General features: G+C 29.8%; 1 protein-coding gene and 5 non-coding genes across 6 annotated transcripts; 5 read left to right on the top strand and 1 right to left on the bottom strand.

Annotated features, from left to right (window-relative positions):
- The first annotated feature begins 1,158 nt into the window (after positions 1-1,158).
- LOC132634537 (small nucleolar RNA Z267) lies at positions 1,159-1,229 on the top strand. The gene has a single exon (XR_009580255.1). It is a non-coding gene; the product is annotated as a small nucleolar RNA Z267 (small nucleolar RNA).
- A 117-nt stretch (positions 1,230-1,346) lies between these two features.
- LOC132634538 (small nucleolar RNA R44/J54/Z268 family) lies at positions 1,347-1,437 on the top strand. The gene has a single exon (XR_009580256.1). It is a non-coding gene; the product is annotated as a small nucleolar RNA R44/J54/Z268 family (small nucleolar RNA).
- Positions 1,438-1,614: 177 nt separating this feature from the next.
- Positions 1,615-1,697, top strand: LOC132634539 (small nucleolar RNA R44/J54/Z268 family). The gene has a single exon (XR_009580257.1). It is a non-coding gene; the product is annotated as a small nucleolar RNA R44/J54/Z268 family (small nucleolar RNA).
- Positions 1,698-2,121: 424 nt separating this feature from the next.
- Positions 2,122-2,200, top strand: LOC132634555 (small nucleolar RNA snoR122). The gene has a single exon (XR_009580273.1). It is a non-coding gene; the product is annotated as a small nucleolar RNA snoR122 (small nucleolar RNA).
- Positions 2,201-2,674: 474 nt separating this feature from the next.
- Positions 2,675-2,765, top strand: LOC132634543 (small nucleolar RNA snoR109). The gene has a single exon (XR_009580262.1). It is a non-coding gene; the product is annotated as a small nucleolar RNA snoR109 (small nucleolar RNA).
- A 12,646-nt stretch (positions 2,766-15,411) lies between these two features.
- On the bottom strand, positions 15,412-16,933 carry LOC132632928 (thioredoxin-like 1-2, chloroplastic). The gene is made up of 4 exons (XM_060349080.1): positions 16,470-16,933; positions 16,191-16,373; positions 15,930-16,094; positions 15,412-15,837 (listed from the first exon to the last, which is right to left on the bottom strand). The coding sequence occupies exons 1-4, from the start codon at positions 16,665-16,667 to the stop codon at positions 15,598-15,600; spliced, it is 786 nt and encodes a 261-aa protein (XP_060205063.1). The 5' UTR covers positions 16,668-16,933; the 3' UTR covers positions 15,412-15,597.
- Between the last annotated feature and the right edge of the window lie 5,919 nt (positions 16,934-22,852).

The raw sequence follows: 22,852 nt of genomic DNA, 5'->3' as shown, positions 1-22,852 counted from the left end.
AATATAAAAAATCGGTTCCAAAAACTCTTAGTTATTATAGAGAAGTGCATTATACGCGGATGCCATTATAGAGAGGTCTGACTGTAATTCTTTACACGATTTTTTTTAACACATAGTCAGCCCCTTAAATTTGTCAGAATACTCATTTAAACACTCAAACTAAGTCATGTCCTAATTGAAAACATGAACTCCTAATAAAGTGTTTCAATAACATTTTCGGTTCAAAATTTGGATTTTTTTTAAAGTGTGTTTTCATTCGTCAATTAGGTAGTTAAGTTAATAACATAAAATATGTAATCTCCTTTAATTATACCCATCAACTTCAAGTAGAAAATGCCTTGATTTTTACGGTTTATTGTGGCGAATGCCTATAATTAAAAGAGATGATATATTATATGTGGTTAACTTAACTACTTTATTGACGAATGAAAGCACACTTAAATTTTCTTTTTCCAAATGTTTAATTGAAACATTTTTATTAGAAGTCGAGGTGTTCAATCAGAACAGGGCTTAGGATCTAAATGAAATATTTTGACAAGTTTTAGGGGCTACCTATGTATTAAGTTAAAAAAAAAATTAAAAAAAAAAAAAAAAAAACACACACAAGAGGCAGAAAACGAGAAAAAGAAGAACTAAATAGGAGAGAAACCAAACTTGTAGGGGTACAAGTGCAAATGCATTCTCTCTCTCTCTAAAACCCTAGTTTCGAGCCGTCTAGAGTATATGTCATCCATGTGTGTATATATAAACACAACCACATAGCTTCTTCCCCCCACATCTTAAACCCTAGCAGTATAACATTTCTCCATTTTTTTGTTTTTGTTTGCGTTTTGTTGTATGAGATTTGTGGTGTATTAAGAGTCTAGAATTACTTTAAAAGATCCATTTTACTGATGCTTCTTGACAAATCATATCCATTTGTTTAACTGTGTTTTTTTTTCTTCTGGTTTAGATATTTTTGTTTCTGGGTTTTCAATACCCCACTTATTGGTATAGCAAAGCAAAGCAAAGCGCAAGTGATGATAGTTAATACACCATACTCCCTTGTGGAGAAAGATGAAATTTTATTTACATTGGAAATCAGAATCTCTGATGCGTTTTCTTCTGTTTTCGTTTTTCCCTTTCAATTGCTTTTATTAGTTTGTTTATATTTGTGTGCCTCTGCCTATGATGGCATTAAATATACTTTGATTATTTAGCATGAAAATAACTTAAAGCTGAGGCTGGAGGCTCTATTCTCTTTTCTCCAAACTCTTTTTTGTATTAAAATGGGATAGATCTTGTTTTTTTTTCTTTAGTATTCTTAATAGTAAAATATATGATCATATCAATGTGTGATTTGTTAATTTGCAAGTGATGATAAAACAGACAGGGACATCAGAACTCCATTATTGGGGGAAAAGATGACTAGTCTAATGGGAATCTCTCTGATGCAATTTAGCTTATATTGTGTGGCTTGACATATCAAAGATTCATACTTTACAGTGAAACATTATTTGTTTTTATTCTATTGATTTTGTAGTGAGGCATGTGCATTCAAAATCAACTACATGTAAAACCCATCTTTTACCATTATTGTTTCTGTTTTATTTCATAAAGTATTTCATTATGGCCCGTGCAAGTGATGATAAAACAGACAGGGACATCAGAACCTACAGGTTATGATGATTTGTCGATGGGAATCTCTCTGATGCACTAGTCCTTTTTAATTTCAAATTTGTTTCTTGGCAGCTTTACCTTTTATTAAGTAATAAAACCTGGAATTGATGTTTTTGTAAAACCAATTTGTATCATATTTGCCGATGATGTTACCAAAAAAGACTTGTGATTCTTCATGATCATGTCAACGAATCATCGCAGCTGAGGCTATATTGATGTTTTCTTTTTTGTTTTCACGTTGGGATTTTGAAGTGCTCTTTACTTAGTTTCATTTTGGCCTCCATTCTCCTGGACTTTTGCAAGTGATGTGTTCATATTTGCATATAGTATCAGAAAAAAGGGTGATAGAGCATTTTAAATCACCTCAGTAACTGAGGCTGATTAATTGTTTTGGGTTTTTTGTTGATTTTAAAATAGTTTTCCCTTTTTCAAAAAATAAATCCTGTTGGATTTTTTCTTGTTTGCTAATGATGTATTCATATTTTGCACGTATTATCAGAGACAAGGATGATGATCTGCAATTGTCACTACCTCTGAGGCAAACAATCAATCCCATCTTACATTTGTTCATTTGGTTCTTTGTTTCTCTTTAGAATGATTTATTTTGGTGTTCTTTGTTTTATATATTCACTCATGTTGGTAATAAATCATTTATTTTGTTGTGTTCTATGTTTATCTGCTGTTTTATATCTTCACTCTATAGTGTTTAGCTTGTTCACCTGAAAAGAGAGAGAAATCTAACAAAATTTCCACATGTGAACCATATCTTCGAATAATAGGACTGATCACATGTTTCAAGTACCAAATTTCATTCAACAGGCTTCTTTTGCTCCCAAATATAGAAAGTTTCTTGTAGTCTAGGACCCTGTATTTGCCACTTCTTAAATACTGCTGTTGAGGATTTAGAACATGCTATGTTAGAACTGTCTATTCTTCCAAAAATATGACTGGATCCAAAGCTACATTGTACCAAGAGATGGGTGAAATTCAGTACCCAACATCTTGATTGCCAATGTGGCTGTAGCTACATGAATTTAATTTGAGAAGTTTACTGGCCGGTTGTTGTTCTACAGTCGACATATCTGCTTACCGAACTTCTTACATTTCCTATACTAGTTTTAATTCATTTACTCGTAATGAAATGAAAGCAACATATGTGGATATGGAGCTTCATACGATTTAGTCTCTTCTTTTATTAGAAGATTTAAGTACGTGGGAGCAACAATTGATGTTGCACTATGAGCTTTGATGAAAGTCACTATATTAATTTTTTGGTATAATGAAGTAAAAATTCAAGGCATCCTCCATAAAATTCTCCTGTGGTTGGTGTGTTCTTTTAACAGTAAGAATAAGAACAGTACTTAATGCAACAAGAATAAGAACATTTCTCCTTTCAATTTGGAAGAAACAAAAGAACAAGGTGAGGAAATAGGGAATTAAGGGGTCGTTTGGTAGGAGGTATAAGCTGACATATCTTAGCACTAATTTTTGTATCATGTTTGAGATAAATATATATCTTATATCAAATAAAGTATAAAATGCCTTTCATGGTATAAGTTGGGATATACTTTTTTATATCACTTATTCTGGGATTATTTTCTATCATCTCCTAGATGGAATAAAATAGTCTCAAGATATGAGATAAATTAGACGACCACTAAAGCAAGATTTCGAAACTGAATAGGAGTACTAAATAGAATGACTCCAATATTGAGAAAACAGAGCTGCGGGAGAGAGTTCGGAGCTTAAAGGATATAAAAATATATGGTATTTATCAAAAGGGATGCTCAAAAATTCATATACCAAAAGGGGTATATCGTGGCCCACGATATACCCCAAAGTTTTTTTCGGCTCTCAGATCCAAATCAATGAAAAATTAAAAAAAAGAATTTGAACGTATATCCACGTTATACAATATATTTTGTATAACGTGGATCAATCCACGTTTTACAAATATATTTAGTAAAGCGTGGACTGATCCTCGTTTTACCTCTAAAGTTTTTTTTTTTTTTTTTTTTAGCGAGCACTAACAAAAATTTAGTAAATTTGTTTTTTTGTAACACTTAGTGTGTTTTTTCATACTTTGATCAATGATTAATCGTGTGTAAAGACTCCGAAACGTTAATATTTTATATAGAACCTGATATTTTTTTCTGCGTACAATAATGTAGGCTCAATACATCAAGGATATGTAGTAGATCGGATTGTTATTTTAGGGGTTGAAAAAGTGTCCGAAGTAAGTTTTGTTTGAAAAACTTAGTGTTTTTTCATACTTTGACCAATGATTAGTTGTGTGTGAAGACTCCGAAATGTTAATATTTTATATATAACTTGATATTTTTTTTGCGTACAATAATGTAGGCTCTATACATCAAGGATACGTAGACGTTCGGATCGTCATTTTGTAACACTTAGTGTGTTTTTGCATACTTTGACCAACGATTAGTCGTATGTCAAGACTCCGAAACGACTTCAATATTTTATATAGAACCTGATATTTTTTTTCTGCGTACAATAATGTAGGCTCAATACATCAAGGATACGTATACATTCGGATCGTCATTTTAGGGGTTGAAGCCCGAAATAAGTTTTGTTTGAAAAAATTTAGTGTTTGACTGTAAGGTTATTTTAATCAACTTTATATGTCGAGAAAAATTAGTCAGCTTTATTTTCAAAAATTGAAACCGCAGAAGTGAAAATGACATTCACAGCTACATTACCCCGAGATTTTTACGTTGAAATCTATTGCGTATCATCATCTTGTAAGTAAATAAAATTGAAAATTTTACGCCAATTTGGGGAAAATTGAAATTAAATGGGATAAAAGGTGTTTTTTTTTAAAATCGACTCGGTCAAACCGCCTTATGGCTGTTTGTCCGCATAGATCTCGAAAAAATACGCAAGTTAAATAAAAAACGCGTAAAACGGACGTCCGAGCGCAAAGTTATAACCATTTAAAGTTTGATTACTTTACAACTAGTTTTTCTCCTTATAGTTTTTAGAATTATATTTATATTCAAAATAATGTTTTGTCGTGATTAAAAAATAACACGCTTAAATCAAAACCTTAAAAAATAAACACTTAAATCTTAAACAAAACAAGATCATGAACATGTTGTGTAAGATCGTGAGCAAATTATCAAGTGCTACATGATATGCTTAGTTCAAGACTAAGTGCGTGACAAACATGTCAATATTATTTGTTTGAGATATTTATTTAACATAAACTAACGGATGATATAACATTTTTCTTAATCTTAAGATAGACTTAAGAAGTAATTGTGAGTGTAATGAAACTTTTGTTTTGGTATGGTTTAATTTTTATAATTATAAAAGACTTAAAACATTAATCTGAAACAATTGGAAAAAGCAAAAATTTCAATTAGAAATGTAAATGTAATGAAACTTTTGTATTCTTGATTGTCTTCTGGTCCTTGTCTGGTTCTTAAACGTATTGTGTTCTCGGACTACACCAGTCAGGGGGACTCGATTTTGAACGATACAAAAATATTTCCCCTCTTATTTTACGTCACAATATTATTAGTTAAACGGTCGAACAACTTTGTTTATGACAATAAGTTTGTCGATTTCTTTAAAAATCTTTTAACTTGTTAACTTTGCAGACTTATAAGTAGCATAATTCTAAAATACGTAAATTTTATGTTTCGGAAAAACCTGTAAAGTAAACTCAAATTCACACATCACACATAAATTATACCGTTTTAACACTTTGTATTTCAAATTCTTTTAATTGAATCACACATTTTTTTATGAGGAGCTTATACATGAGTGTGTTTGTGAAAACTTTTAATATTTCAATAAATATTAATGTTTAAATTCATAAAGCTCATTGTCAAATGAGTTAAATACTACAGTCTTAAAAAATTGATCCAATTAAAGTTTAAATCACTTTATATAACCATCCGCTTAAAAAAATAAGGGACATATATATAAGCCTATATATAATACTCCCTATGCTCATGTTTACTTGTCCATATTTGACTTGCACACCCCTCAAGAAATAATAAATAAAATGATAATTTTTTAAAATTGAAAAAATAAAGGTGAATATATATTTTTAATATAGTGGACAAATAAAAATAGAGGGAGGGAGCATGTATCTTAGAGGAATGGTTAAATGCGGAAGTTTCCCGTAAATAAAGTGCATTAGGAGCCCGTTTGGATTAGCTGAAAAAAAAAGTGACTTTTAAGCATAAGTGCTTAAAGTACTTTTAAATGCTGAAAGTTATTTTATAAATAAGCAGTTACGTGTTTGAATAAAAGTGCTTAAAAAGGTTTTTAGAAGTAAGGGTAGTATTGGAATTAACGGAAAATATAAGGGACAAAAGGGTAAAGTTGTTGATCAAACCAAAATGGTTTTTAAGCCAAAAAAAAAAAAGTTGGGATTGAACAATTTTTTTATTTTGGCTTATTTTAAGCACTTTTTAACTTAATTTAAGCTATTTTCTATTTTTATCAAACACTCAAATAAATTAAAAATGACTTTTAGAGGGTGTTTGGACTGGCTTTTAAAAAGTACTCCCTCCGTCTCATAATAAATGTCATCTTAGCAAAAAATTTTTGTTTCATAATAAGTGTCACCTTAGGAGATCAGGACACAAATTGATTAGTTTTTTTCAATTCTACTCTTAGACAACAAAAGTAAGATTTAAATGATGATTAAAAAAGTCACATAGTGACTTTATATTGTTGGATTCCCAATATCAAAAGATTTACTTCTTGTGCATGCTCTAATTAAAAGGTAAAAATAATTTATTTTTATTATATATGGGTAATTTGGTAAATTTCATATTGCATTATTAGTTTCTTAATATGCGTGTTTTTAGTTAAGGTAACACTTATTATGGGACGGAGGGAGTAGCTAATAAGCTAAAAGTAAAAAATCATTAGTTGAGAATACCTCACTTTTAGCTTTTGACTTATTTTTATACTTTTCTTGCTTAAAAGTAAGTGTTTTTAGGTATTTTTATCGGCTCTGAATAATGAGGGAAATATTGTATATCGAAACAAGTGGTGAAGAGTGTGAGTAAATGAATTGTCAGTAGCACATACACATCCCAGTCTAAATTCGAAAATCTATGAGATTCCCACATTTCACATTAAACTAGACGGCAGCACGAGCTCAACATTTTAGATTATAATGCATTTATGTGTATGTAATTGTCTTTGAATAGTGATTATATATATATATATATATATATATATATATATGATGTTCAAAACACGATTAATATAACATTGTAGTTTGTGCTCCGTATTTAAAATTTTATTATATTAATGTTTGCTACGAATACAAAATCGGTAAATTTATTAATATTTTTTAAAAGAGAAGACATGTTTAAAAGGAAACTATTTTCCTTTTTACCAAATTTTGATTTGGATAATTCTAATTCAAATTATTAAATTAATTTTACATGTTTGAGATGAAACAAAGTAGAAATTGATTTTCCATTTAAACGAAGAAATACTATTTTTTAATTTTTGGTAAATATTTTCGGTTTAGCTCATTTTACTTGTTATGTTGTCTTTTGCATGGTTTTTTAAGAAAACGCCGAATAGAATTGTAATTTGACTAATTTACCTTATTCATTATTTGATCTCCATTTGATATTATTTTTTTACGATATTAATCTCTTTTAACATTTATTAGAGTAAGAATAAAAATAAAGAAGTAATTAAATTCTATCTTAGTTTAAAATATAAATATTTTAAGTATATTTATTTTAGTGAACATAACAAATAAATGACATGGCGGAATAGCAAATACAACAGTTTAATATCTAGATTAGATCTCAGGCTAATATAAAAAAAAAAAAAACTGTATAGTTTGACTACTTAACTTTTTGAAGAAAAACAATTTCATTTGCTCCCACTAATGGATTGATACGCATGTGGCAATGAATCCATCATTATTGACTTAATGAGATACTTTGAAAATTACATGAATATTGTTTGATTTTTTAATATGGAGCGCACTTTTTTTTTGACATTATTAATTTGTACTATTTTTATGTATATATATATATAGCTTGATTTTGTCAATATGGGATACTATGTTCAAAACACGATTAATATAATATTGTAGTTTGTGCTCCGTATTTAAAATTTTATTATATTAGTGTTTGTTACGAATACGCACGTGACAATGAATCCATCATTATTAACTTAATGAGATACTTTGGAAATTACATGAATATTGCTTGATTTTTTAATATGCGGTGCACTTTTTTTTTAGACATTATTAATTTACACTATTTTTTTAATATTAGTTGTTGTTTAATATATATGGAACCCATAATTTTTTTTTATTAAATTGGAACGATATATATATATATATATATATATATATATATATATATATATATATATATATATATTAGAATTATGGGGCCCACACTTTTTTTTTTGGACATTATTAGTTTGTACTATTTTTATGCATATAATATATATACATATACTAGTTCAAAACACGATTAATATAACATTGTAGTTTGTGCTCCGTATCTAAAACTTTATTATATTAGTGTTTGCTACGAATACAAAGTCTGCACTTTTTTTTTGACATTATTAATTTGCACTATTTTTATGCATATATATATATTAGAATTATGGGGCACATAATTTTTTTTTGCACTTTTTTTTTTACATTGTTTGTTTTTTTAATATGGGATTCACTTTTTTTTATATATATATATATTGCTTGATTTTGTCAATATGGGATACTATGTTCAAAACACGATTAATATAACATTATAGTTTGTGCTCCGTATTTAAAACTTTATTATATTAGTGTTTGCTACGAATACGCACATGACAATGAATCCATCATTATTAACTTAATGAGATACTTTGAAAATTACATGAATATTGTTTGAGTTTTTAATATGAGTTTTTTTTTTGGACATTATTAATTTGCACTATTTTTTTAATATTAGTTATTGTTTAATATATATGGGGCCTACAATTTTTTTTAATTAAATTGGAACGGATATATTACTACTATATAGAAGGGCCCACAATTTTATTTTTATATTAGTTGTTGTTTAATATATATGAGGCTCACATTTTTTTTTTACAATTTTTTTTATGGGCCTATTTAATATGGGGCCCAAGTTATGTTTTATATACTGTTAATTTATTATATTTTCATAATCTATGTATTTTTACATAGATTATATACTGTTATGAGGTACATCGTTATGAAAATATAATAAATTAACGTTAACTAAACAAAATTTCATTAATAATGATGTACATTTATTTGATCAGTAGGATGGCATTAGCAACTGAATGTCAAAGACTCAAAAGGTATACAATAGCACGTGTACAAAGCTACAACGGTGATCAAGACTGAAATGATAAACTCATATGGGCCCACTATTGTAAAGGATTGTAAATTCTTCACAACCCAAAAATAAAGAAGCAACTACAGTAGCAAGCACTACTGACCAATCAGGAAAAGCAAATTCGTCCTGAGTTACCAAAATATCCCTGTACCATAAATTACTTTACTTTACTACTATTTAGAAGAGTGAGTTCTTACGCACTCTTCGTCGTCTGCTTGTCGTCAAAAAAAAAAAATGGCCAAATTAAAGGGGTTTACATCAATATACACACCATCAACCTAACATTTCACGACAAGTGTTTCTTACTTTTGTCAAATAGTTTAGTGCTAATAAATATGGGCCAGTGTACCCCTCTACAATAATTTTATGACAAGACTTTTTCCTTCACGCTTGATAAATAATTTTCACTATTGAAAATAATATCTTAAAGTTATTTCAAATGAGTACGGAGTATTTATTTATCAATCTGATTTATTATTATGATTTCAGATTTATAATAAAATAATTTAAAAGTTCTAAAAACAAGCTTACAGACTATTTTAAGTGAAATAATGATTTTTACAAATTTTTTTTTTGTAAGTGAAATACAATTGTAACAGTTTACTTTAAATATCTTCTTTTAATTTCAAATTCAAATACTTTTTTCTCCAAATTTTAATCAAATCATGTCCAAACAACAGTACAAGTTGTTAATATGCAGAACACATTTTTTATACTTCACAATAAGGTACATCACAAGTTTTATAACTCAAAAGGATTTAAATTACACGATATAGAAAGACAAATTTACAATTTGAAGGATGTTTTCTAAATATGCTTACTGTCGCCACGAACTTTGTTACTCTCTTTGTCTCATATTATTTGTCTACTTTTTCTTTTATTTAATTACTTTTTTATTTTTATCCTTACTCTAATAAATGTGAAAAGAGATTAATATCAAATGGAGATCAACTAATGAATAAGGTAAATTAGTCAAATTCTAATTCTAATTCACGTTTCCTTAAAAAACCATGCAAAAGACAACATGACAAGTAAAATGAACTAAACCGAGAATATTTACCAAAAATTAAAAAATAGCATTTCTTCGTTTAAATAGAAAATCTTTGTTTCGTTTCAAACATGTAAAATTAATTTAATAATTTGAATTAGAATTATCCAAATCAAAATTTGATAAAAAATAATAAGTATTTTACACCTTTAAATTAATCGAATTAAAATTGAAAGTATCAATTGATGCTTAAATATTGCTATTGTTTTATATCAAATAGAGGAAAATACTTTTAAATAAGTCTTTTCTTTTAAAAGGTATTAATAAATTTTCGTAGCAAACACGAATATAATAAAGTTTTAAATACAGAGTACAAAACCATAAAAATTATGAATCCCATATATATTAAACAACAAATAATATTTTTAAAAAATTGTGGGCCCCATATTAAATACCAACCAGTATTATAAAAAAAAACAAATCCCATATTTAAAAAACAAACAATGTTAAAAAAAAAAGTGGGCCCATATTAAACACCATGCGTATTCGTAGCAAACACTAATATAATAAAGTTTTAGATACGGAGCACAAATTACAATGTTATATCAATCGTGTTTTGAACATAGCACATATAAAAAAAAAAAAATTGGGCCCCATATTAAACAGGCCCATAAAAAAAATTGTAAAAATAATAATTTGTGGGCCCCATATATATTAAACAACAACTAATATTAAAAAAAATGCGGGCCCCATATTAAACACCATCCAGTATTAAAAAAGAAGGTGGAACCCAGTACATCCAAACTCACGGGAAAAAAAAAGTGAACCCCATATTAACAAAATCAAGTAATATTAAAAAAAAAAGCGAATCCCATATTAAAAAAACAAACAATGTTAAAAAAAAATTGTGGGCACCAAATTAAATACCGTGCGTATTCGTAGCAAACACTAATATAATAGAGTTTTAAATACGGAGCACAAACTATAATGTTATATTAATCGTGTTTTGAACATAGTATCCCATATTGACAAAATCAAGCAATATATATAAAAAAAAATGAATCCCATATTAAAAAAATAAACAATGTCAAAAAAAAAAGTGCAGACTTTGTATTCTTAGCAAACACTAATATAATAAAGTTTTAGATACGGAGCACAAATTACAATGTTATATCAATCGTGTTTTGAACATAGTATATATAAAATAAAAATAAAAATTGGGCCGCATATTAAACAGGAACATTAAAAAAAATTATAAAAAAAATTTGTGGGCCCTATATATATTAAACAACAACTAATATTAAAAAAATGTTGGCCCCATATTAAACACCATCCAGTATTAAAAAAAAAAAAGTGGAACCCACCACATCCAAACTCACGGGAAAAAAAAAGTGAACCCCATATTAACAAAATCAAGCAATATTAAAAAAAATAAAATTGTGGGCCCCATATTAAACACCGTGCTTATTCGTAGAAAACATTAATATAATAAAGTTTGAAATACATAGCACAAATTACAATGTTATATGTTTTGAACATAGTATCCCACATTGACAAAATCAAGCAATATATATAAAAAAAAAATGAATCCCACATTGTGGGTCTCATATTAAACACCATCTAGTATTAAAAAAAAAGTGGAACCCACCACATCCAAACTCACGGGAAAAAAAAGTGGCCCATATTAACAAAATCAAACAATATTGAAAAAAAAAGTGAATACCATATTTAAAAAACAAACAATGTTAAAAACAAAATGTGGGCCCCATATTAAACACCATGTGTATTCGTAGGAAACACTAATATAGTAAATTTTTAAATACGGAGCACAAACTACAATGTTATATTAATCGTGTTTTGAACATAGTATCCCATATTGACAATATCAAGTTATTATGTTCACTAAATATACTTAAAATATTTATATTTTAAAATAAGATAGAATTTAATGCAAAAGAAAACATGACAAGTAAAATGAGCTAAACGGAGAATATTACCAACAATTAAAAATAGTATTTGTTCGTTTAGATAGAAAATCAATTTTTACAACAAGTCTTCTCTTTTAAAAAATATTAATAAATTTGCCAATTTTGTATTCGTAGCAAACATTAATATAATAAAATTTTAGTTACGGAGCACAAACTATAATGTTATATTAATCATGTTTTAAACATAACATATACTCTCTCTCTCTATATATATATATATAATCACTATTCAAAGACAATTACATACACATAGATGTCCTATAATCTAAAGTGTTGGGCCCGTGCGCAGCACGGGCATAAGCCGTCTAGTCTATATTAGAAGCACCGGTTGGGTGCTTTTCGTCGTCCGTTGTGGGGCCCCCCATGAAAAAAAAAATTTGGGCCCCATATTAAACAGGCCCATAATAATAATAAAAAAAATTATGGGCCTCATATTAAATACCAACCAGTATTAAAAAAAAAAAAAAAAACTGGAACCCACCACATCCAAACTCACGGGAAAAAAAAAGTGGACCCCATATTAACAAAATTAAGCAATATTAAAAAAAAAAAGTGAATCTCATATTAAAAAAATAAACAATGTTAAAAAAAAAATGTGGGCCCCATATTAAACACCATGCGTATTCGTAGCAAATACTAATATAATAAAGTTTTAAATACGGAGCACAAATTACAATGTTATATTAATCGTGTTTTTACTACTATATTAGAAGCATCGATTGGGTGCTTTTCGTCGACCGTTGTGGGGCCCCCCATGAAAAAAAATAAAAATTTGGGCCCCATATTAAACAGGCCCATAATAAAAAAAATTGTAAAAAAAAAATTATGGGCCCCATATATATTAAACAACAACTAATATTAAAAAAAAATTATGGGCCTCATATTAAATACAACCAGTATTAAAAAAAAAAAAAAAAAAAAACTGGAACCCACCATATCCAAACTCACGGGAAAAACAAAGTGGAAAAAATTGTGGATACTTAGTGACGAATAAAAAAATTGATTTGTGGTTCATACGATACTATTCATGAAACATATTTTTATTTTTATTCATAATTAGTGTTACCTTTAGGAGAAATAATTTTAGATTTTTGTTAACCGGCCTTTCTTAATTTGGTACCAACAGTTACACTTAAATTGAAGGTTTGTGACATCTTAAAATAGGAGAAAAGCTATAGAACAAAAAACAAATTCAAGGAAAAAAAAATCAAAAAAGTCAAATAATTAATTGTAAGAGAAACAAAACCATCTAATTTTTAGGTAACTTTTAATATTCACAAATTCGATAAAACTATTTTACAGATTTAATGAGATCTTGCAGCTGCTCACAACGGACGACGAAAACGGACCACAAAAAAGCACCCGAACTGGTGCTTCTATATAGTTAGAATTAGAATTAGAATGTTATCCTCGTCAGCTCCACGGCAACCCACCTAAATTGGAACTCTTTCTGTGGGTAATGTCGGGCCCATTTCTTTCCATAAAACAACTGCACCACTAGACTTTCTTGATACCAGGGTAACCTCCATTTTTATGTTTGATTCACCACTAGTAGTGTTTTAATGGTCCATGTTGCCCTTACTTTGTAATTTATCAAAACTAAGTGGGTCCTATTTAAGCTGTCTATCTGATTTGAAATTTGGAATATTTTAGTACAAACCTCAACTTTGAACCTTTTTTTTTTTTTTTTTGGTAGAACAATTGAGAGTAATGATTTATCAAACAACAACCATTTGTTCTAGCTTTACCTTAAGAAAGAGAGAACGATAAACATTACTATGTCTATATACTTTAATTTTTAGCACATGCATTATTTCGTAAATAGATATATTCATTCTTGTATTGCATGAAAAAAAATCTAAGCACGACTCCAACTGTCATATTGAGTTAGTAGGATGAATGGATAAAAACTAAAAACACTTTTCAAGTTTCATGTGGAAAGCAAAAAGAACAACAACTATGTTTTGTTAGAATATTACAGTGGAAATCAATTCAATATACACAGGAATTAGTTGACTCCATGAACGCTCAAATAGAAGAAGCAAGCTTTCATAATGTAAAGATGTTTGAGCAAGTCTAAATTCCCAAGTAGAATCAGAGGCGGATACATAGTATAAGATACAGATCCAGTAGAAACTATTAGTTTCAACTCAAATTCTATATATGCATTGACTATTGAAGAATCCACTAAATATGTAAATATAATAAATAAATTTCAAATTCTGAATTGGCACAGAATTACTGAGAAGAAAATGGACAGAAAAAAATGTGAAAGAACTCCATATTTCTAGCTGTGCACGCTCTAGTGTTGTGTCACGGGTTACGCCCCAATTTTGTAGGATTACAATGACATTATTCTTCAAAAAAATACCATTAAAACGTGATATTCAGCAAAAGTTATGAAGAACTACATGTTTGAAAACGAGACGAAGGGGGAAGAGGTTGTCTTTAGTAAAATTGTTTTACAAATAAAAGATTGATAAGGACATTGAGAAAGAGTTATGGAAAACTCAATTTTGGTTTTTAAGTCTCCAACAATTATATTGATTCCAAGTCCACATATAGCAATTAGCAACAAGTCCATTACTCATTCCATTTCCTTTTAAGTTTTTCTAGATTTTTTAATTTGTTCCATAATAAGTAGTTTTTGTAAGAAACAAGCAATTTTTTTTCAAAAATACTTTTGTTTAACGAGTGTTAGAACAAATTTCTAAGAAGTCTTTTAAAATTTCATTACATTTTTCTAAACATATATTAAAGGTCTTTCAGTAAAATAACCCACGTATTATGTAGTTAATACTTTATAGTACAACATTTGTAATGGGTGTGCCAAACCATTAAAAATTACCGGGGAACGGAGTGAGTAAGTTGAAACTAAAATCAAACCTAAGTGACTTGGAGAAAATTAAATTCTTGAGTTGTATACTCTTGCCGGCGTTGAACACATGGTATCTAGACATTGTCAAACGATAAAAGAGCAACAAATTTGTCTTCTCAAAGCTTTCAAACATGTAATCAAACACCAACGTATTTTATTAAGGCTAACAATGACATTTGTGACACTTAGCTATCAACAAATTTATGTTCAACGCTATCATGGACCAGCGCTGATGGTTTCTGAATTCAAACTTGCTACTAGTCTATTATAATAGCCTTTCCAATTCTCTATCCAGAAGCTTTGGTTGTAGATATTTGGTTTTAACTTTTTTGAATAATGTCTAGGTGGATGTTCTCCTTTTCGTAGTTTATTTTTCATAAGATTTGCTATTAAGGCTACAAGTTTTGAAATTGGTTAAAAGATTTAATTGAATTGCTTGAATCACCTATTAACAAGACAAGAAGATTTTTAAATTGCATTCTACAAAGGATATCGAATGGAACAGTAATCGAAAAGATAGGCACAATGCAATTAATCTGCACACCATAATCACTATTTTTAATCCAATGACAAGATTGACCAAATATGTCAGGGCTTATCCAAAAAAACACCCAGCCCTGCTTACGGAAAACCCATCTAAATATTTACAAATTACAAATCTCAAAGCAAATTTGTTCCAAAAAAAATTGCTAAAATCTTCTACTCAGATCCTCCATGTTAGGCCATCAACAACTCAGTGCTTTCTTTTAGCCCCAAATTATTATCAGATAGATCCAACCCTGATAGCACAAATTCTTCAAATCCATTCTTCACTGGATAATCCATTGATAATTCATTTCTTGATAATTGACCAATTGAGGCCAAAGCTAATAACTCAGATTCATCAAGACCTTTTGCTGGACCAAGACTACACCTATCTGTCCCATACCTTCCTAATGCATCTTTAAATTTCTTGATCTGCAAAACAATAAAAAAAAAATTGCCATGAGAAACTAAACATTAGTACTAATTTTTTTTGACTTAAGGAAACTAAAATTCTTAAAACTTACAGTTGCATTAGTACAGCTAAAGCTACAAACTTTGCCTTCTGCACCCCTATAAAATCTGAAAAAAGGTAAGACATGTATCCTTAGAGCATGGCACATGGCTTTGAGTTCTTCATAGTTTACTTTTAGAAAAATTGCATCAGGGTTTGAATCAGCCAGTTGACATATCTGCAAAATATTGAGAAAAAGAGGGTCAGATTTTAAAACACAAACAAATGGAGAAAAAAAAATTTACAAGCCATTCTAGGTAAAAATTAAACATACCTTGGGATGTAAAGCCCTACAACCTCCACAACCAGGTGAATAAAAGTCAATAATGACCAATCTGTCCCCAGCATTTAACAATGAATCCTTTAATTCTTTTGCAGAATGGATTTCTACCATGTTGGGTTTAAGGGTCTTTTCCCACCATCTTTGAGCTTTGCTTATACATATTGATGCTTGTGCCTAAAATCAATAACACAACAAAAAGATTCAGTCTTTGAACAAAAAAAAAAGGCTTAAAAATACACAAAAAAGAAAGTTAAAAAAAGCTTTACATACATGAATGGAAATAGGTCTTGGAGGTTTAACATTCCAGTGGTTCATACCAATCTGATTTGATACATCCAAAGATTTGCCTAGAAATTCTTTGGGTGTTAAAGCTGTAACTTGCATAGCAGAAGAGACTTTTTCTGTGTTGTCGAAAATGCCCTTGCAGGAGCCAGAAACAGAAAAAACAGTTTTCAATGAACAAGCCATTTTTTTCTCCTAAAAAATGCAAGGACTAATCAAGGATATAGCATCCAACAACAAATTCCCACCTACCCTTTTGGATCAAGAACCAATTTGTTTGAATAGAACAAGAATGTAAGAACAAAAAACTCAACTTTTTCAATAGGAAAAAGGAAGGATGTGAACCAAAAAATGTGTTCTTTTGGACCAGTATATGTATTGGTGGTTAGGAAAGAAAAAGGGGCAAAATATATTGTGGCTTTTGTGTTCTCTGTGGAACTTAAAAGAGAAGAGAAGAACAAATAGAAGAAGAAAAGAATGGTACGAAAAAAGAATTATTAAAGGTCAAAAAAGTGAAAAAGAAGGACTAGGTAGGGACAATGACTCAGATAAAACTCTGAGCTTTATCCATAAACAAATTTCCCTTTTTCTTTTCACTTTATTTTTCCTTTACAAATCCTAAATTTCTGGTTTTGGATATAGAGCCTATTTGGATAGACTTAAAAAAAACAGCTTATAAGCTGGAAACATCTTATAATCTAAAGCTGCTTATAAGTTGTTTTAGATAAGCTAAGTTAAATGGGCTCAATTATTTTTTTGTGCTTATTTTAAATACAAAATGACTTTAAACTGACCAGTCAAACACTCAAAAAAACTTAAAACAGCTTATAAGCAACTTATAAGCCAATCCAAACAGACTCATAATCATATACTCCTTCCGTTCACTTTTACTTCCACGTTGATCTTTTCATGTTGTTTAAGAAATAATAAATAAAGTACATAATTTATCAATGTATTCATATTAATTGGTGCATATTTTTATTAAATTTCAAAAATAATTTGAATTGAGTAATTAATATTATGGATAAAATATAAAAAAATAAATTATCTTATTTTGATACATTAAAAGTGATAAATAAAAGTGAAAATTTATTTTTGAAATATTGGATAAATAAAAATGAATTGAAGGAGTAATAATTCATAATGCAGGCTGCTATCTGTCTGATCTGATTTGGGTTAATCGAGAGGATTAAGGATTATTTATTGTCTTGCCTGCGTGTATTTGCGTCGGCATTTTCTATTTTGTTTTTTTTGTCATGTTTTGAAATTTTGAATAATTGGATTTAGATGATTGTTTTTAGTTGGAAAAAATAATCCAAAAAATGGGCATCTGGATGAGCTGGTTAATTGCTATATTATCGGTTTTAGCATTATTTGGCAGTTAGCCATTTGCATTTTCACCGCGTACATGACTGTGTCCACTGCCAGGTCGGTATATTTGGGATAAGACCCCACCAATTCAGTATCTACAACTGACATCATAAGCCGACAATTTCGTATTATGTGGATCCTCATAATTCCATAAAAAAAATATCCACTACTCATACGTATTGTCACAATGGAAAAAAGATTAAAATACACATACCTGTTGTATAATACTAAAACTACTCCTTTCGGCTCAACTTATGTGCGTCAATTCAATTAATCTTTATAAATTAAATTGAATTAGATCAATCTAATATTTTAAAAGTAAAATTTAAATTTTAAAAATTTGCCTGAAAAATATTATAAGTTGAAATTTTTCTCATACTAATATAATAAAAATTATATTATGAAATGCTAGTAAAAATTTACGGAACTTGAATCTCAATAAACGGAAGAGATGACACATAAATTAAGACAAAGAGAGTAATTGATTCTAAATAATCAACTTCGTTATTTTGATCGTTTTTTATTTTAAAATTAGTGAATTTTCTCGCGCTTTCTACAGTCAAAATTAACGAAGTTGGGTATTAAGAATCACCTGTATGATTATACACTTATTTATTACTTAATGATGATTAGATATGATATATATCGGCACTTTAACTTTTAACTCCTACTACTATTGTTGCTTTTTCTCATAAATTTACAAATTAATTACTCACTTCATATGACAAACTGCTGAAAAGGAGGCGCCGAGGAAGCATGATTTACAGTGAACGGTAGAGATCTAAAACAATGCATAAATCATTTATCCCTTGTATACAAAATTCAATAAATAGTAGGATATTATTAGTTTTCTATTCATAAAAGTTAAAAAAACATAAGGGAAATGAAGAGAAATTTTATTTTGTAGTCACCTAACCAACATTATTTATGCAAGTCTAGTTTATTATTTAACAAGTGGAGTCATGGGTAACACAAATTTGTTCTTAAATATAAAATAGATAAGACAATATTACAATCTGCTTTATTCCTCATAGGATGCATACCTATAAGGAAATTAACAATTAATTAATATCTCCAATCGGCTATGGATATGCAAGGTGTTTAAGGATGTAAAAACTTTGCTTTCATTATAATTTTATTATGCAAAAGAACCTGTAAGGATTATTTGTATAAGGTATTAATATTAATTGCATTCTTAAAAAAAAAGTCTCGATTTTTCAAAAGCATTGTCTTAGTTTGATCTTCTAGGAAAGAAAATTAAAATATCAGTTGTTTTATAATATATATTTTTCATGTATAAAGAAATTAAATATGATAGTAATTGAGTAAAGTGATCTAAATCGAATAAAATAATATGATATTTACATGATCATGATTCATGAATCATCACTAGCGAAAAGTTATGATTGCAAAAAATACGTTACACGTTTTACAAATGCTTAGCAAAAACGAAAAAAAGTTTTACAAATGTAAAATTAACTCGTGCTTTTAAATTAGATTGGATCCTAAAAATGCAAGAACTTCAATTAAAAACTATAATAAAAGCAAGGGAGACCTAGCAGCAAGTAAAAGTTTCAACACAAACGAATCTGTTAGAGTGTGTTTGGATTGGCTTATTTTAAGTGTTTCTTGGCTTTTAAACTCTTTTTCTGCTTTTTGCTTTTTTTGGTGTTTGAGAAAGATAAAAAATGCTTATAAGCACCTACTTTTAAGTAAAAAAAAAAGTCAAAAGCCAAAAATTGAGTATTCCCAACTTATGACTTTTAGCTTTTAACTTATAAGCTACTTTTAAAAAGCCAATTCAAACACCCTCATAGTATGTCGTCAATAGCCAATTGGAGATCTTTAATTGTTAATTTCCTTATAGGCATGCATCCTAATAAGGAAAAAAGTAAATTTTGACATTGTATTTTTTATTTTATATTTAAGAATAAATTTGTGGGACCCATGAGTCCATTTGTGAAACAATAAGCTAAACTCGTATAAGTAATGTTTGTTATGTGACTGACAATTTTTTTTTTTTTTGGAAATGAAAATTACACTGGGGATATATTTAGGTTGTCTTCTACATTTGTAAACCGACGGACTTTTCTAGTAGGTGGTGCTTCACAATAACACACGTCAGCGCCTTGACACCAAGGTGTGCAATGATGTAAACGATGCAGGTATTCACAATCTTCATCATTGACGCATTCGTTCCACTGTCGCTTTGTAACATTGAAAATCTGTAAATAAACAAATATCGTTAGTAGTTTTATCTATGATCTATGAGAAAATTAGAGAGATAGTGAGAGAGAGTTACAAACCTATTGCGATAATAAAAAGAGAAGTCTCACGGTATAAACCAACTTCAAGGATACCTTCTCCATATCTAGAATGCTTATGTTTGTTTTTTTCACCGTTATATAAAATTTCACACACTTTTATATATTGTCTAGACAATAGAATCATTTATGAGAAACTGCCGTTATATTTTGAGAATTTTGCTCGTTAATCCTCCTTTTACTAAGTAGTTTCAAATTAATGTAACCCCCTATTAAATTTATCAGGCTTTACATGCATCATGGAGTAAAGTTTTACCTCACATTCTTTCGCAAAATTTTAACATTTCATGAATTGTCTTTTATGACTATTTTATTCTCTTATTAGTATGCTTCAATGCTTCAATTTAGGTAATATTATCTTTGATAAATCAAATGACCTCACAAGGAGTGGCAACAGCTTTTTTGAGATCATGAAAAAAAAAATGGACATTAGAAAATACACCATTCAAAACTAAAATTGTTATTACCTGTCATTCCCTCATGGATATATTTTACAACTCGTTTTTTCGCCCATTCAAATAATGCACAGACAAGAAAACAAAAAGGTAGCTTCAAGAAGCAACACAGAGGGAAAATAAGAAGAAAAAATTAAACAAGGAATGTATATGTGTGGTGTGCATTAAAATGGCCTGACTGATGAACGTGGTAAAATTATATTCCACTAAAACAGAGCGTGGACATAATTTTAGGATGAGCAAATTAATCAATCCAACAAATTGATGAAGGCTTTATGTGATAAGGAACTTCATGAGTTTAAATCCTTTAATGGTGAAGTCAACTAGGACAAGGATTATCTAAAAAATTAACTTGGTAGAGTTCTTGTGTTTTGTGCTTATGTTTTCTAATCCCAGATGTTGAGATGGGGTAAAATTCACAAATAGCCACTTTTTGCTATGATTTTTGAAAATAGTCATTGTTATGGAGTCTCAAATTTTATATATAAAAATTGCAGGATAATTTAAAACTCCACAATATTAGCTATTTTTCTAAGAAACAATTAAAAAGTGACTGGTAAACATTATTTTGACGTTCAAATACATTTATGAAGAAGCGCATAAAATATGAGATTCCTGACTGGCGTTGAATCAAGGCATTAATTTCTTGGTTTACCCAATCAATTAATTATTGCTAATGTGTGCTTTGAGCTTATTGTCGTCCTTACAATTTAATGAATAATAAGAAGACCAAAATGTAGTCAAAGTTTTACATTAATAGTTGACAAATTCTTGTATGAGTCAAAATTAGCCAAAATTGCTTTTAAGTATCCTGTTGAGATGCTCAATCGAGCTTAATCAAACAACAATGGCGGAGAAATAAGGAGAAGCCCTAACGGGTTAGAGAAGAGAGAGAAAGTCAGATAATGAAATGAACTTCTTGTTGTTGTCATTCCCAAAATATCTGTGTATATACAAAATATGAGACTAAAGTGAATTAAAATAACACAGTAAAGAAATATAATTGGGCCGGGTCATGCTTAAGTGATTGGGCCTTCTGTGTTGGTCTTCACACCCCCCCTCAAGCTGGAGGGTGGGGACACACCCAGCTTGGATAAGATGCCATGATGGATTGCACCAGGAAGAGGTTTCGTCATAATATCAGCCAACTGATCAGCAGTGGAGATGTAGTGTAAGGTGATCAATCCAGATGACAAACATTCACGAACATAGTGGCAATCAATCTTGATGTGTTTGGTACGCTCATGGAAGACTGGATTCTTGGCCATGTGTATGGCAGATTGACTATCACAAAAAATAGGAACAGGATCAGGAATATGCAATCCAAGATCAGCCAGCAGCCTGACAAGCCATGAAAGTTCAGCAACCACTTTTCGAAGAGCTCTATACTCAGCCTCGGCAGATGATAAGGAAATAGTGGGTTGTTTCTTGCTTTTCCAAGACACAGGACTGCCACCCAAGGTGATAAAGTAACCAGAAACAGATTTGCGAGAGATGGAGCAAGCAGCCCAGTCAGAATCTGAGTATGCTTGAAGAGAAAAATCAGAGATACTGGAAAGCAAAATACCCTGATCTGGACTGTGGGAGAGATATCGAAGAACATGCAAAGCAGCCATCATATGTGGGACTTGGGGCTGCTAGAGAAACTGACTTAAGTGTTGGACAGAGAAGGCAATATCAGGCCTTGTATGTTGAAGAAAATTGAGCTTGCCAACCAGCCTTCTGTATACACTAGGATCAGAGAGGGGTTCCCCCATGTCCAAATTGAGCTTGGTAGAAGGATCCAAGGGAGTAATCACTGGGGAAAAATGATGGCAGTTGAACTCGCGTAACAAATCAGTGGTATACTTAGTTTGACTCATAAAATATCCAACAGAAGTAGGAGTTATTTCCAGGCCAAGAAAGTAATGCACATTACCCAAATCCTTGATTTTGAATTGAGCATCCAAAAATTGCTTCAAGGAATTAAGCTCAACTAGATCATCCCCAGCCAGGAGAATGTCATCAACATACACGGCCAACACTATCAGGGAACCAGAGGACTGCTTTGTAAATAAAGAATAATCATTCAAACTAGAAGTGTAACCTCGTGAATCAAGGCCTCAGACAGTTTGGAAAACCACTGTCTAGAAGCCTGTCTAAGACCATATAATGATTTGCGAAGCTTGCAAGCCAAGGGGACAGTAGAAGTGTTGGAGGAAGAAACAGTAAGACCAGGTGG

Source organism: Lycium barbarum, chromosome 3 (genome assembly GCF_019175385.1).
Source record: "Lycium barbarum isolate Lr01 chromosome 3, ASM1917538v2, whole genome shotgun sequence".
NCBI lineage: Eukaryota > Viridiplantae > Streptophyta > Magnoliopsida > Solanales > Solanaceae > Lycium > Lycium barbarum.
The sequence above is the reverse complement of the archived record's forward strand: the minus strand, read 5'-3'. Positions and strand labels throughout refer to the sequence as shown.

Coding starts and splice junctions, on each gene's coding strand:
- LOC132632928 (XM_060349080.1), bottom strand. CDS start 16,667: ATGGCTTGTTCATTGAAAACTGTTTTTTCTGTTTCTGGCTCCTGCAAG. Junction 16,374..16,469: donor CAAGACCTATTTCCATTCAT/GTATGTAAAGCT, acceptor TATTGATTTTAG/GCACAAGCATCAATATGTAT. Junction 15,838..15,929: donor TTAGCTGTACTAATGCAACT/GTAAGTTTTAAG, acceptor ATTGTTTTGCAG/ATCAAGAAATTTAAAGATGC.